This window comes from Grosmannia clavigera (assembly GCF_000143105.1).
Source record: "Grosmannia clavigera kw1407 unplaced genomic scaffold GCSC_167, whole genome shotgun sequence".
In the NCBI taxonomy this organism is placed as follows: Eukaryota; Fungi; Ascomycota; class Sordariomycetes; order Ophiostomatales; family Ophiostomataceae; genus Leptographium; species Leptographium clavigerum.
In genome coordinates this window covers 1,284,464-1,298,651 of record NW_014040772.1, presented here as the reverse complement: position 1 = coordinate 1,298,651, position 14,188 = coordinate 1,284,464, and the positions used below count along the sequence as shown (strand labels likewise).

Below are 14,188 nucleotides of genomic sequence, written 5' to 3'. Positions count from 1 at the left end.
CTGGCCAGCTCTGACGGACAGGCAAGTGGCCCCCTCTGCAGTCCGGGCTCTCGCTCAAAGGCTCTCGCTAACCACACAGCTTCCCCAGGCCTCAATGTCTAACGGATCGATGCAGCTGCAGAACGGCAAGGAACGAGCTCGCAACTCGACGTCATCGCTCGTGCCGTCCGCCAGTCCGCCAAATGCATCCGCCGTCGGCGGCGCCACATCTTCCACATACTTTGGCCACGACCGAGAAGAGGTGACGCGGATCCTGATCCAGGCCCTTTCCGACCTGGGTTATAGCCATGCGGCCGAGAGCGTGAGCCACCACAGCGGCTTTGCGCTGGAGAGCCAGCCCGTGTCCGACTTTCGTCAGGCCGTGCTGGGCGGCGACTGGGCCGAGGCCGAACATCTCTTGCTCGGGGCAGCCACTGCCGGGACAGCGTCGTCTGGCTCGGGCGTGGCTGCAAATGTACCGGGCCTGGTGCTCCTCCCCGATGCCGACCGCAGCCTGATGCGGTTCTGGATACGGCAGCAGAAATACCTCGAGCTGCTGGAGCAGCGAGAGACGGCCAAGGCGCTCTCTGTGCTGCGCACCGAGCTGGCACCGCTGTACCAGGACACGCAAAAGCTGCACTTTCTGTCGAGCCTGCTTATGTGCCAGTCGCCCGGCGACATTAAGAAGACGGCTGATTGGGACGGTGCGTTTGGACAGTCGCGCCAGCTGCTCTTGTCAGACCTGTCGCGCTTCATCTCGCCGTCGGTGATGCTACCGGAGCATCGGCTCGCCGTGCTGCTGGAGCAGGTCAAGAACTATCAGGTCTCGGGCTGTGTCTTCCACACGAGCTCGACGTCGCCATCGCTCTACGCTGATCACTACTGCGACAAGAGCAACTTCCCGTCACAGGTGATGTGCGAGCTGCACGACGGCGCGGGCGACGTGTGGCAGGTCCGCTTCTCGCACGACGGCAAGCGGCTGGCCAGCTGCGGAGCCGGCCACTACGTGATCATCTGGGAGGTGCCGACGTTCAAGGTACTCCTCAAGCTGGACGGCCATGTGACGGGCGTGGGCGACATCTCCTGGAGCCCCAACGACACGATGCTGGTGTCGTGTGGGCGAGATAACCAGGCGCGGATATGGGACACCCGCACGGGTCTGCTGCTGCGTCTGTTTGAGCGGTTCGACGAGCCGGTCAGCTCGTGTGTCTGGGCCACGGACGGCCTGTCGATCGTGCTGGGCTCCTTTGATAAGGACCGGGCGCTCTGCCAATGGAATCTCGCTGGCGAGCGGCTCTTCACGTGGACGAAGAAACACCGGACCGAGGGCCTGGCCCTCTCGCCCAACGGCCAGTGGCTCGTGGCGATGGATGACAACAAGCTGCTGCACGTGTACAACTTTGTCACGCGCGAGCTAGAGTATGAGCTGGAGTTGAAGTGTCGTGCCATGTCGGTGACCATCAGCGAGGATTCCCAGTTTATGCTGGTCAACCGACAGGATGGCGAGATCCACCTGTACAACATTGCGCTGCGCGGAACTCTGATGCGCAAGTTCGTCGGCGGCACGGGCGGCGATTGTGTGATCCGCAGCGCCTTTGGCGGAGCCGACGAGAGCTTCGTGATCAGCGGGAGCGATGGTAAGCCCTCAGCCTGCGATTTGACGGGAAAGACAGGAGCTGACATGCTGTATTGGTCCAGACGGCAAGCTGAACATTTGGCACAAGAACATTGGGGTGCGGTTGTTCATGCTCGATGCTCATAAGCCACGGTGCAACGCAGTCAGCTGGAGTCCGACGGACGCGTGCATGTTTGCAACATGTGGCGATGACAAGAAGATCAAGATGTAGGTGAAGCCGGCCAGGACCAGTGGTGTATATCTGCTCACACGTGCACAGATGGTCCAACAGCGAGCGGGTCAGACAATATGAGATGGATGTAGCGCGCAACGGTGTGGGACCTCGCTCGACGGGCAACGGCTACCTGGTCGACATATAGCTGCAAGGGCATAGTGCTGCGGCGTCGACGCATCGGCCGCCATTTAGTTATTGTATTCTCTTGTACAGCATTGCAGTTTACCTCCGTCCCAGAAGCTGGTTGGGGCGATTCGCCATGGCAGTCGGTCAACTGGATTACCATTGGCGCTGATGGCAGACATGTTTGGGGGACTGGGTGGGCTCTGTAGGCAGGAAGGCCCCTTTGTTTTGCGCTGATACATCCTGTCACATTATGCGGTAGCTGTTAGAACAACGAACAACAGGGCAATGGAACATTGGGACGCTTTGGTAAATTTGATAACACTTCTAGATAGACAAGATCACGTGACATGCCACTATATCACAGGCATTGCCATCATCACCACGCGATACGAGCAAGAAAGCCTGTAGGATAGCGGCGCACGCAATACTTACGGGCCTCATCGAGAAGGAGAACGCCAATGCCAAAGGCCATAGGAAAGAACCAGTACTCGACAGGGACGGGCTCGTTGCCGAGGACGGTGTGGAACTCGGGGACGTAGAGCCAGACGAAGACCATGACGAGGACGAAGAGGACGGCGGGAAAGATGTAGAGATTCTGGGTTTTCTTGTTGAAGACGGGAGGGTGCTGGAAGATGGAGAGGCGGCGAGTGCGGACGGTGAGCACACTGAACCATTGCATGACGACGAGGTTGACAAAGTATATGGAGCTGGCGATGTTGAGCTTGGCGGCATAGTAGTCGGGGTCGATGTCGTCTGGTAGGCTGCCGAAGCGGAACCAGATGGCGTGGAAGAAGGGGATGCCGTTGCGCTGGAGGTACCAGTAGGACATTGTGAAGGAGCTGAGGGTTTCGATGACGCCGATGAAGCCGTAGGCATGCAGGATGAGGCGGTAGTTGACGAGACGATCACGGTCAGGGATACGGGGGAGGGGCGGAGGAGGACGTCGGCCTCGGGGGCCTCGTAGGCGAGAGCGATGGCAGTGGCAGGGTCGGTAAAGAGGCAGATGACGATCATGAGGAAGCTGCTGAGGATTTGAGGGATGCCGAGGACGACGTTTGTGAGGATCGGCCAGAACTCGCTGAAGCTGCCGGCCGGCAGGAGGTAGGCGATGCTCTTCTTGAGGTTGTCGAACATCATGCGACTGTAGCGAAGGGCCTCGACGATTCGGGCGAAGGAGTTATCGAGCAAGACCATGTCGGCGGCCTCGATGGCCATATCGGAGCCGGCGCCCATGGCGATGCCGATATCGGCGGCACGGAGCGACGGGGCGTCGTTGGCGCCGTCGCCGGTCATGGCGACGATGAAGGCGCGGGCCTGCAGCTCGTGCACAATGTAGAGCTTCTGTTCGGGGGTGGTGCGGGCGAAGATGACCTCCTCGTAGCGCGCGAGCGCGTCCCACTGCGAAGGGGCGAGTTCGGACAGATCGGGGCCGCTGAGGACGATAGTGCGGCGATCGGGATCGGCCTGGAACGGCTGGCGGCCGAGCTGAGGGTAGGGGCCGCCGCTATCAGGCTCGCGGGGAAGGTCAGCAGCGGTGTGAACGGATCCTTCAGCCGGAGCGGTCACGATGCCACAGTCGGCTGCGATGGCCTGGGCCGTGAGGGCAAAGTCGCCGGTGATCATGAAGATGCGAATGCCGGCACGACGCAGAGTGGCCACGACATTGTGGGCCTCGGGGCGTGGCGGATCGACGAGGCTGACGAGGCCGACGAGGGTGAGGCCATCACGACATTGACGCTTCATGCCAGCCTCGAAGTCGGCGGTCGAGAGGTCCTGCGGCAAGGCCGAGGCCGAGAAGATCTTGCGGGCCAGCAGGATGACACGGCAACCCTGGCCGGACCAGGCATCCTTGGTGGCGTCAACGCGAGCGCGAGCCGCATCGTCAAACGGCAGGATGGTACCGGTCTCCGGGTCGACGTAGTGCTGGACGCGCGGCAGGAGGGTATCGGGGGCGCCTTTGATGGTGATGAGGATATCGTGCGGACTGAAGACAGCGGCAATATCTGGCGGCAGGGCGATGGAAAGGCCGTCATTGTCGGCCAGGGTCAGGGCGCGGATCATGTATTTGTTCTTGCTGTTGAAGGGCAAGGCGAACTTGGAGGACCAGCAGCGACGAAGATCGGAGACGGAGCCGAGACTCTCAGAGAAGCGCAGGATGGCTTGGTCGGTGGCGTCGCCGTGAATGACCTGCTCGGCCAGCGGGCGGTCGAGTGTGGCGGCGTCGAATTGGCCGTCATTGCAGAGGCCGGCGACGGCACGCAGCTGGTGGAGGGTCGAGGCGGAGACGGAGGGCAGGCCGGGGAGCAGGCCGGGATCTGCTGAGTCAGCCGTCAAAGAGGAAGTGTGGCCCCAGTTCTGGAGGGTGTCACGTGCAGCATCAGCGGAGAGGACGGCGTGGCCGCCGACGGCACACTCGGTGACGGTCATCTTGTTCTGGGTGAGGGTGCCGGTCTTGTCGGAGCAGAGGATGGAGACACAGCCGAGGGTCTCGACGGTCTTGAGCGCCTTGCAGAGGATCTTGTTGCGACGCATCATGTTGGCGCTGATTGTCATGCTGGCGGCGACGGCGACGGGGAGGCCATCGGGGACGAAGGCGACGGCGACAGAGACGCACGAGATGATGAGGTTCGAGACGTCAATCCAGCCGGGGTGGCGGCGTCGCAACCAGGAAGCCCAGACGATGACGAGGAGGAGGATCATGGTGATCATGATGATGCAGATGCCGGCGACGAAGCGGAAGACCTCGCGCTCGAGCGTGGAGCTGGCGACATTGGGCTCAGCAGCGAGGCGAGCGATACGACCGAAGACGGTGGCATCGCCGGTGGCGACGACGACGGCGACGGCGGATCCGGAGATGCAATAGGTGCCCTGGAGGCCGATGCAGCGGGTCTCGAGGTAGTTGTCGTCGGACGAGTCGACGGCAGCAGCGAAGGCGGCCGACTCGCCGGTGAGCACGGAACGATCGAGCTTGGTGTCGTTGGCGACTTTGACGAAGCGGACATCAGCCGGAAGGCGACTACCGGCGCGCAACAGCACGACGTCGCCGGGGACGAGATCAGCAGCGGCGATGTCGGTCGGCTGGCCATCGCGCAGCACGATGCAGCCCGGCAGCAGGGCCTGGATTGAGGCCATGATGCGGGCCGACGACCAGTCCTGCCAGATGTTGAAGCTGGCCTGTACAATGAAGATACCCAGCAGCACGATGGCCAGCGCCAGGTTGGCCAGCTGCGGCGGGTGGCCCAGCGGCCGCCACGCCACAAAGGCCAGCACGGACGCCACCAGCAGCACCGGCCCGAAGCCGCTGAAGAAATAGCCCAGCAGCCTGCGCATGCGGTGGGCTGCCGGCGGCGACGGCACGTTGGGCCCGTACTGCTGCAGCCGCCGCGCCGCTTGCGCCCCTGACAGCCCCGTCTTCAGCGACGTCGTCAGCTGTTGTGCCAGCTCGTTCGGTGCCAGCCGGTGCCAGTGCAGCTGCGCCAGGGGAGAGCAACCAGGTCCGGTCTCACCCGTCACCGTCACCGTCGACTTGTTCTTGTCCGCCCTGTGCCCGGGCTCGTCCACGGCCATCGGCAGCGCTGCCGCGTCGATCGACGTCCGCCGTGAATGCGACCGGATCGACAGCGACCCGCTCGAGCCCATGCGCCGCAGCTCTGCCCATGCTCGTCCACCGTCTGCCGGGCCGGCCTCTTCATCGCGAGCCTCAAACCGGATCCAGTCGGTCGACGTGCCCAGAGACTCCATGGCCACGAAACGTGTCTCCAAAGACCAAAGACAGACAAGAGCGCGGGAGAAGATCAGGCGAGAATTGGGAGATGGCACACGTGTGCTTACTGAGAGCTGTCTCACCGTCTGCAATGGCCTACAGACCATGGCTGCTTTATACTCGCTCGCCCATCCATTTCCTGCTTGGCCCCTGCTGCTTGGCACAGCCGCGATCCAACAGCAACTCCAGAACAACCAACTCTGGAAGAGGACGCCCTCACACTAACTTGTTTCGAACCTCTGTGAGCCGGGCAGAGCGAGGGTATCATCGGACTTCCTCTCATGCAGGTGCTCAACGAGTCAGAAGCGATACAATTAAAAGGGGTCCAGTACGGCCATATAGTCACTTACACGGTGCGCTTCTGCCGACGTACGACTCATACTAACTCCTTCCATCTCGGCCTTGCCTCTATTCGGCTATCTATACCTGTTTTTTTCTCTCTGTTACTTTCTTTTTCTTTTCCTGTTCTTTTTTATTCGCCTGTTGCAAGCCTACCACTAACAGGAAATTCGCTCACCGATTGTGCCGTCCCCCTCTTCCTCGCGCACAGCCACCTACACGGCCAGCGATCGCCTTGTCCTTTGAATATAAAGGAATTCCACAGCAAGCCCCAGGGCGTGTCTGGACAGAAACGGGGCGTGCCTGCGAGCAACCATGCGAGTCATTCCCAGAGCTCCGTTGCTCTCGACACCACACGTCCTGTCACACTGTCCTGCTGCAACGTCGCTCCATCTTGGCTGGCACGGATCATGCGTGGGCTGTCGCCACTGGTGCGGCAACGCAACAGACGGATAAGGACAATCACTGCATTATCTTTTGACCTTCATGCTCTCTCCCCAACAACAGATCTCAACATGCAAACTGCCTGGATTGGCATCCTGCTATCGTTATTGCGCTAAACTCTTTAAAATCTAGTATACAAAGCTAGACGATAGCCTGGTTAGAGATCGCAAGAATCCCGCGTTGTGCTCCAAGGAAAGAAAAGAAAGACATCATAGACTAGTGCGCAATCTAGGCTCGTCACGTTACTCCGTACATACTAGCCATCATTTCCAGGCGCTATTATACGCTGAAAGATGCAAAGAAGAGGTAGAAGAGGGGTGGACGAGGGGTTTGTCCCCCAGTAAAAGACTTGGATAATATATATACGCTTTCGTTTCGATTTGTTTTTGTCCTGGTTATGCATACCACTAGCGATCTACTCAGCAAGCAGGAAGGAGCTATAAGTCTTTACTGTACTATAATCCTCGGCTACGCTCTCGGCACCTTCCTAGCCCTTGCCAGCTCCACCCCACCTCTTCCGATATATGGTTAGCCTAGGGTAGACGCCCCTCTCCCGAACGCTCTTTACGTTTGCCCCCATTTCTCCACCACCACTGCTCCTAGCCGCATGGGAAGGCTTACGACTACTCCGTACGAGTAACACGCAGGGTTCATGAAGGGTATTGTACTGTGAGGAGCAGGAGGCTGAATTGGGCAAGGTGTAAGCAGATTGTGTTGTGTACAGAGTACCTGGGGAAGGAATTGCTACATCGCGACCTACCGGAGATCCGCTTTAATACCACATAGTATGTCAGTTCCCACTTTTTGATCTCTGACCAATAACAGTACCATATGGTCAATACCCATACGTAACAGAAGCACAGGAATCGCCCGTCCAGTTAGGAAGTATCACTTCCAGTATAAGACTTGGGAGAATACACGCGCGTTTCCACAGAGGAGCATCGAGATCGTTTCGTCTTGGGTTTTTCCCTTGTTATTTATCAGCTGTCACCTGCACATATTGCCGCCTCCTTACCGTTAAAGCAACGTACCTCAGGTTGGAAGGAGGCCGAGCTCGACCAAACATAACCCGTAGCATTGGCATTGCGAGAGCAGTTTGCAATGTACCCTCCCCACTATCACTCTCGATGCATCATCTCTCCTACTGGTTAGGAACCCAGATAACAGGCATTCCGCATGCAATGGGATACCTCAACAGGAAGGCCTGTTCGAGCTATGGTCACCCTATGCCGAGTCATTTTTATCTTTCACCCTCTCCACCAATTATGTTCCATATCCTGACATCCCTCGCTACCTGCCGGTACCTCCCGTTATCTACCATAATTTCCCGGCCTTTATCCGTACTCTAGGTCATTTGTCGACCCTGGTGTGGGTTCGGTACTCGTCCAAAAGGGGAACCCACGCCTGCATGCGGATTACGTCTCCCCCCTTTGTTTTTGTTCCTACTATCAATTTTTGTGACTGCGTCAGGTTTCGGCTCGCTCCCACTGTGTGCACCTTCCGTTTTCTTTTTCTCATTTTCTTCTCCCTCGGCTAACCGAGTCTTCCCTGGCCTTTGTGCAATTTTTTGACCCTTCTTTCGCCTCTTGTCTTCCTAATACTTTCGACCTCCCACTTCCTTGATCCTCAAAATCTAGTTCTTTTTGCTGTAGTAATTACAATCGTCAACCACAGCTGTGGCCCACAAACGAGGGGTTACTGCCACGTTGCAGCTCTCTACTTGCAACTGCTCCGTTTCTACCAGAACACCCAAATCGCCTACTCAGTAGAAGCTTAAACCCTTCTGTCACAACTGATGCTTATAGCAGGGGTAGCGGTGCACTGTATAGGGTCTGAACGGTGTGGCTGATGAAGTGCGTGATGTTAAGTAATCACAAGTCAGGTGACATACGGGTGAGCCCTGATTGGTCAATCAGGGCTCCACCCTATGCAGAGTTTTATACCTCTAGAATGTGTCTACATACAACCCGACCATTCCCACAAAAGCTGAGCCGACCATTGTGGGTCTATTTTCACTTAATAATCATCCCAGAAATTTTTGCCTTAGGCTTGTTAATGTACTCTATTAGAGGTAGTACAAAGGAATAAATGTTTCTGCTAGGCGGGGGAAAAAATCGCTGGCACGGAAAAATGTAAGTACTATAAAAGTAAACAAATAAACAATTTACTACGCTTGCACTTAATGTGCATTTTAAGTTAATAATTTCTACACTCTTAGTTTTCTTTAAATAAATTCTAAGTTGCTACTATTTTTTTTATAAATCTATTACGTGTATTACTAACTATTATTATAAAGGCTTTAAGATAAGATTTATACTATATAAGAATATATATATTTAGTATAATTATTTACTATTATTTAAGTATATTATTAATATACTATAAAAAAAGTATAAAAAATTGTTTGCTTATATTTAGTATATTTATTTAAAATTTATTTTAAGTTATTAATATAGCTATTATTTTAATTATACTAATTAATATTTTTATAAAATATATATAGCTTAAAAAGCACTTTTTATTAATATATTAAAAAGTAATATACTATTATTATTAAAAGTAATGTAGCTAAGAAAATTACTTTAGCTAATATTATATAAGTAATTAGTAATTTTCTTATAATATAGTTTTATATTTATACTATGTTTATTTTTAATATATAATATAAAGTACTAATAGCGTTTATATAGCTATATAAACTTATAAATATACTAATACTTAATATACTATAAAAAGAATAATATATATAAAATATTTTACTATTAGTTAAAAGCTTACTTAAATTATAGCTATACTTGCTTAAAATATAATAATATAATTAGTTATTATTAATTAAAAAAATAAGTTTATTAATTTAACCTAACTTTTTTTAAATATTTTAAATATTATTTATTTACTATATATTAAAGTAATAATCTTAGCTATATATATATATATTTTATATAAATAAATAATATATTATTAATAAATTTTAGCTATATATATAAAAGATATAATAAATAATAAGTAAAGTAAGAAATTATATTTATAAAGGCTATAGTAATTTTAACTATATATACCTTTTACTTACTTAGCTAGTAAATAAAATATATAAAATTTAAAGTAACTTTATAGTATATAAAAATAAGTAAATATATAAAAATATATTAGTAATATATTTATAATAAATATAAGATAAAAATAAATATAAGGTATAAAAAATAAATAGATATAAATTTTAAGTATAATATAAAATAAATATAAAGAATACTTTATTATATATATATAGTATAGCTTGCTAAAATACTAAGATATAGTTTATAATATATATATAATTTACTTATAGTATATAACTAAACTTATACTAAACTTATACTAAACTTATACTAAGCTTATACTAAAAAATACTATTATCTTTATATTTTCTTTATTATTATATATTTTCTTTATTATTATATATTTTCTTTATTATTATATCTTTTTATTCTTTTTATTCTTTTTATTCTTTTTATTCTTTTTATATTTTTTATATATTTTTTATATATTTTTTTACTCTTTTTATTCTATATATATTTATTTTTATTCTTTTTTATTTTACTTTTATTTTATTTTCTAAAGAATTATTAAAGGTATACTTAAGTAAGCTAAATAAGTTAAGCAAGCAAAGAGGTATCTTCTTAATAGAAGGAAGCAGCCGTATATTTAATAGCTAATTCTTACCTCCTACACTCTAAGGGAGTGCGGGAGGCGCTTTTTATTGTAGGCGTACCTCTAGCGCACTAAGTGCGCAGGGCAGGCGCGACCCTGTTTATACTTAGCCCGTGCGCTAGCACGTGCTATGGCCTGTGCGCAGACTGCGCCACGCAGCCTGCGCTACAAGCACCGCTTCTAGTCTACAACGTGCATTTAATACGTTGTGCGCATACTGCGTACAGCTTGCGTATAGCCTACGTCGGTCCCCTTCTTAAGGCGGCGTTATAATTGCTCCTCTTTTATGCTTAACTCCCTTAAGGCAGGTCTTAACGAAAGGCTTACAGCCTTTGTTCTTAGTAGTGGTGGTGCTTATCCGTTTACGGCGGCCCCTTTGTGCTTGCTAAGATTGCTATTAAAGGCAACTTAAAGCGCCTTTAGTTTCTTTTATTTAAGAGGTTAGTCCTATAGTTAAATTAGATTATTATAGGGTCTAGCATCTAGTTACTTTTTCTAGAAATAATAAATTCGTCTTCTAGTAGCAACATAGCTGCTTTTAATTCTAACGCTTTTATGCTTATAGTAAGTGCCTTTAGCGCTTTAGTACCTATTATAGCCCTAGCCTTTGCTCCTTAACACTCTTTACCCTCTAGCTAAGGTGCTAGTTTTAGCCGCGCGTAACGTACACGCAAGGCTTACGCTAGCCTAGTTTATTGTTTTACATAGACTATAGCGCGCGCTATGCCTTTAGTTAGGCCTCTAGTAGCCTATTAAGGTATAGGAGCTGCCTTTACTAGTTTAGCGCTTTTAAGGTTAGTAGCGGCTACGCTACTAGCTTACTATAAGAGTTAGTATACAATGCGTAGTTATAAAAGCTTAACTAGTTTATACTATTATATTAAGACTTTAACTTAACAAACTATAAAAGACTAGTAGGCAAAGGCCTGCTAGCTAATATATACATAGCTAGAAGATGCAGTGTAGCGCAACCCTAGTAGGGCGTAGCACAGCTAAGTAGCTATGCTAGTCCTATGCAACGTGTTAAGATAGTTCGTTAAGTTTATCGCTTAGTAAGCAACTAGTTGCCAAACCGGTGCGTAGGGACGCGTATGTAGAATCCCCTTACACTATCCTCCCCCTCTTTAAGTAACGCCCTTATTAGCCTAGAGGTGCATACGCGGCAGCTACTTACTTATTTAAAAACCTTCTCTTATAAAGTTAGGAAAAAGAGTTAAGCGCTCTAGGTTATTAGCTATCGCTAAGCAGTTGCAGACCGTTTACTTATGCGACTGCATTTAAGTAATATAGAAGCGCATACGTACTGCTTAGTCTATAGCAGTAGTAAACGCTAGATTCTGCCTAATATATAGGTTGTTTTATTTGTTAAAGCTCTCTAAGAGGCGTGCAGCTTAGATCCTAGTTAGGAAACGCTTAAGTTGCTGCTAATAGGTGTTGTAAGGGGGCTAGCTTTAAATACTAGGTGTATAAGGGTATAGTGTATGCTAACTAAAAACGGCGGCGTAAGGCTTATAACTTCTAACTACTAGCAGGGTAGGATAAAGGCAATAGTAGCTGTTTATTGCCTGCTAATTATAAAACTATTGCTTACTAGATAATAAAGGCGGTTTGCTACTAGGATGTCTTTTTATTTAATTTTAGACGTTTTTTACCTTACTATTAAAGTAAGGTTAAGTAAGTTTTTAAGATGCATTTAAACGTTTAATAATATAGCTTCTTTATTACCTTAAGGTATAAAAGAGTAGGTGTATTTTATAATTTAAGATAAATTTATTTATACTTATAAAACTACTTTTACCTCTTTATCCCTTTTTTCTTTAATCTTACTTATATAGTAGGTTAATGCAATAGTTTGCAACTCTATATAGTAGCTAGCTAATAATCGCTTATAGATAATGTCTAACTAAAGCTACTCTTAAGTCTTAATAAACTTTTTTATAAATATAAACTTTATAAAATACTCTTTCTAGGCATACGCACTATCTCTTAAAAGCGTAGGTCTTTACTAGTATAGCGTCTACTAAGTAATAGCTAACCTTATAGTAGGCTTTATGTTTAAACTATATCTTTAAGGCTTATTTAAACGTCTACTATAAATTCTTATATATAGCTACGCTAAAGAACCTAGCGCGCTATATTAGTTATATAGCTAATAATATATTATGCTTATTAGTAAGTATATTAACTTATATATACTAGTAGCTAATTATTAACTAATAGCTGCTTAAAAAGATTAAAGGCTTAGCCTAATATATTTAAGAATTTTTAGCTAGTATAAATAAGTTGCTACTTTAGCAAATAACAGTTAACAATATTATTATAGCGCTAGGCAATTGCGTAGTAATTGCTTAAAGGTTAATAGCTTTAACGGTAGTAACTAAGAAACTTAGCCGCGCCTTATAAGAAGATAAGTTAAAGCCCTTAATAACTAACTAGCGCTCTTAGCGCAAACGTTTTAAGACGGCATAATAGGCTGCATTACGCCTTAATGTTCTTTACTAGTACTAGTAAAAGCTAGAGCTTACCTTAACGCTTGCGTAGTAGTTAGTAAAGGTAGCCTAGCTTTTACTGCTAACGTCCTTAAACGTAGGCATACTATTATAGGCATAGACCTAAGTTACTACTACTTTTAAAGTAATAACAAGTCTCTTAATCCTTATTATTAAGTTATTGCTAACTTATTACTTAAGCTAATTCTTATTCTATTATGCTTAGCCTAGCTTAGCGCGCTATAGCTATCTAAGCTAGCTATAGTAGCATGCTTTACTATATTATAAAAGCAAAGAGGCCGCCTAAGCAGATCTTATAAACTATAGCGGCCCTAGTTAAGCTAGCCTAGATTAACTAGGTAGTAGTCTTTCTTTAGCCGTTGTCTTTAACAGCGCTTAGTAAGCAATAGTTCTATACTAAGTTACTAACCTTAGCTAAGCGCTAGCGTAGCGCTAAGACCGTTCCTAGTGCTATAGCTAGCGGTAGTAAAGCGGTTATAGTAGCTAGTAGTAGTAGTATAGCGGCATCTAATAAGAGTGCGCTAGTAAGCGGCTAGTTAGCGGCTAGTAGTAGCTATATGCTAGCTAGTAAAGGCTTGCCTAGTAGTAAAGAGAGGAATAAGAAGAATAGTATTAAGAAGAGGAATAAAAGGGTAAAGAAGACATTTATAAAGAAGAATAGTAATAAGTAGCTAATAGCTAAGCAATAGCTTGCTAATAGTATATTTTAGGTTTATAGCTTTAAGGGGCGCCCTTAAAGCTAGAATAAGTAGTTTATAGTGCATAATTATATAAAAATAGCAAGAGTAGTTAACTAACGATTAGCTTATATATAGCTAGCTATTACTTTATAGTTTTTTTATTTCTTATAAGTGCGCTTTATTATAAAGGTATTCTATACACGCGTCCCTACACACTGGTTTAGCAACTAGTCGCTTACTAAGCGGCAGACTTAACAAACTATTTTAATACGTTGCACAGGACTAGCACAGCCACTTAGCTACGCTACGCCCTACTAGGTTTACGCTACACCGCATCTTCTAGCCACGTATATATTAGCTGGCAGGCCTTCGCCTACCAATCTCCTATAGTTTGTTAAGTTAAAGTCTTAATACAACAGTACAAACCAGTTAAGCCTTTGTAACTACGCATTGCACACTAGCCCCTTACATTCTTTAACTTCTTTTCTATAAGGAGCAATGTCTGATTATAGAGCGGCTACTTCGCGATTAGCATGCGAACTGTTAGAAGCTAAGGACGTGCTAATGCCACCCCCTACGCTAATGCACGGCAGCTACACCTTGCGCGCAGCATCTATAGGCACCCTAACCCTGTCCGTCGAATTAAAAACGAGACCGGTATACGTGCCGCTTAACGACACCTTGCCGCTTAACGACACCTTGCCGCTTAACAACATCTTGCTAGCTAAAAAGCAGCTGCAAAGCGATGAATACACTTGCATTATATAGACGCTAAAGGCACTAACTAACATTATAGCCGTAAGGGTTATA

The 14,188-nt window shown here is 47.4% G+C and overlaps 2 protein-coding genes across 2 annotated transcripts; one reads left to right on the top strand and one right to left on the bottom strand.

Annotated features, from left to right (window-relative positions):
- Positions 1 to 109: 109 nt before the first annotated feature.
- CMQ_5973 (WD domain containing protein) lies at positions 110 to 1,974 on the top strand (the record flags this gene model as incomplete). The annotated part of the gene is made up of 3 exons (XM_014315038.1): positions 110 to 1,616; positions 1,678 to 1,822; positions 1,875 to 1,974. The coding sequence occupies 3 exons, from the start codon at positions 110 to 112 to the stop codon at positions 1,972 to 1,974; spliced, it is 1,752 nt and encodes a 583-aa protein (XP_014170513.1).
- A 357-nt stretch (positions 1,975 to 2,331) lies between these two features.
- On the bottom strand, positions 2,332 to 5,696 carry CMQ_6194 (h k ATPase alpha; the record flags this gene model as incomplete). Its single annotated transcript, XM_014315259.1, has 4 exons — positions 2,332 to 2,357; positions 2,388 to 2,794; positions 2,854 to 4,716; positions 4,867 to 5,696. The coding sequence occupies 4 exons, from the start codon at positions 5,694 to 5,696 to the stop codon at positions 2,332 to 2,334; spliced, it is 3,126 nt and encodes a 1,041-aa protein (XP_014170734.1).
- Positions 5,697 to 14,188: the final 8,492 nt, after the last annotated feature.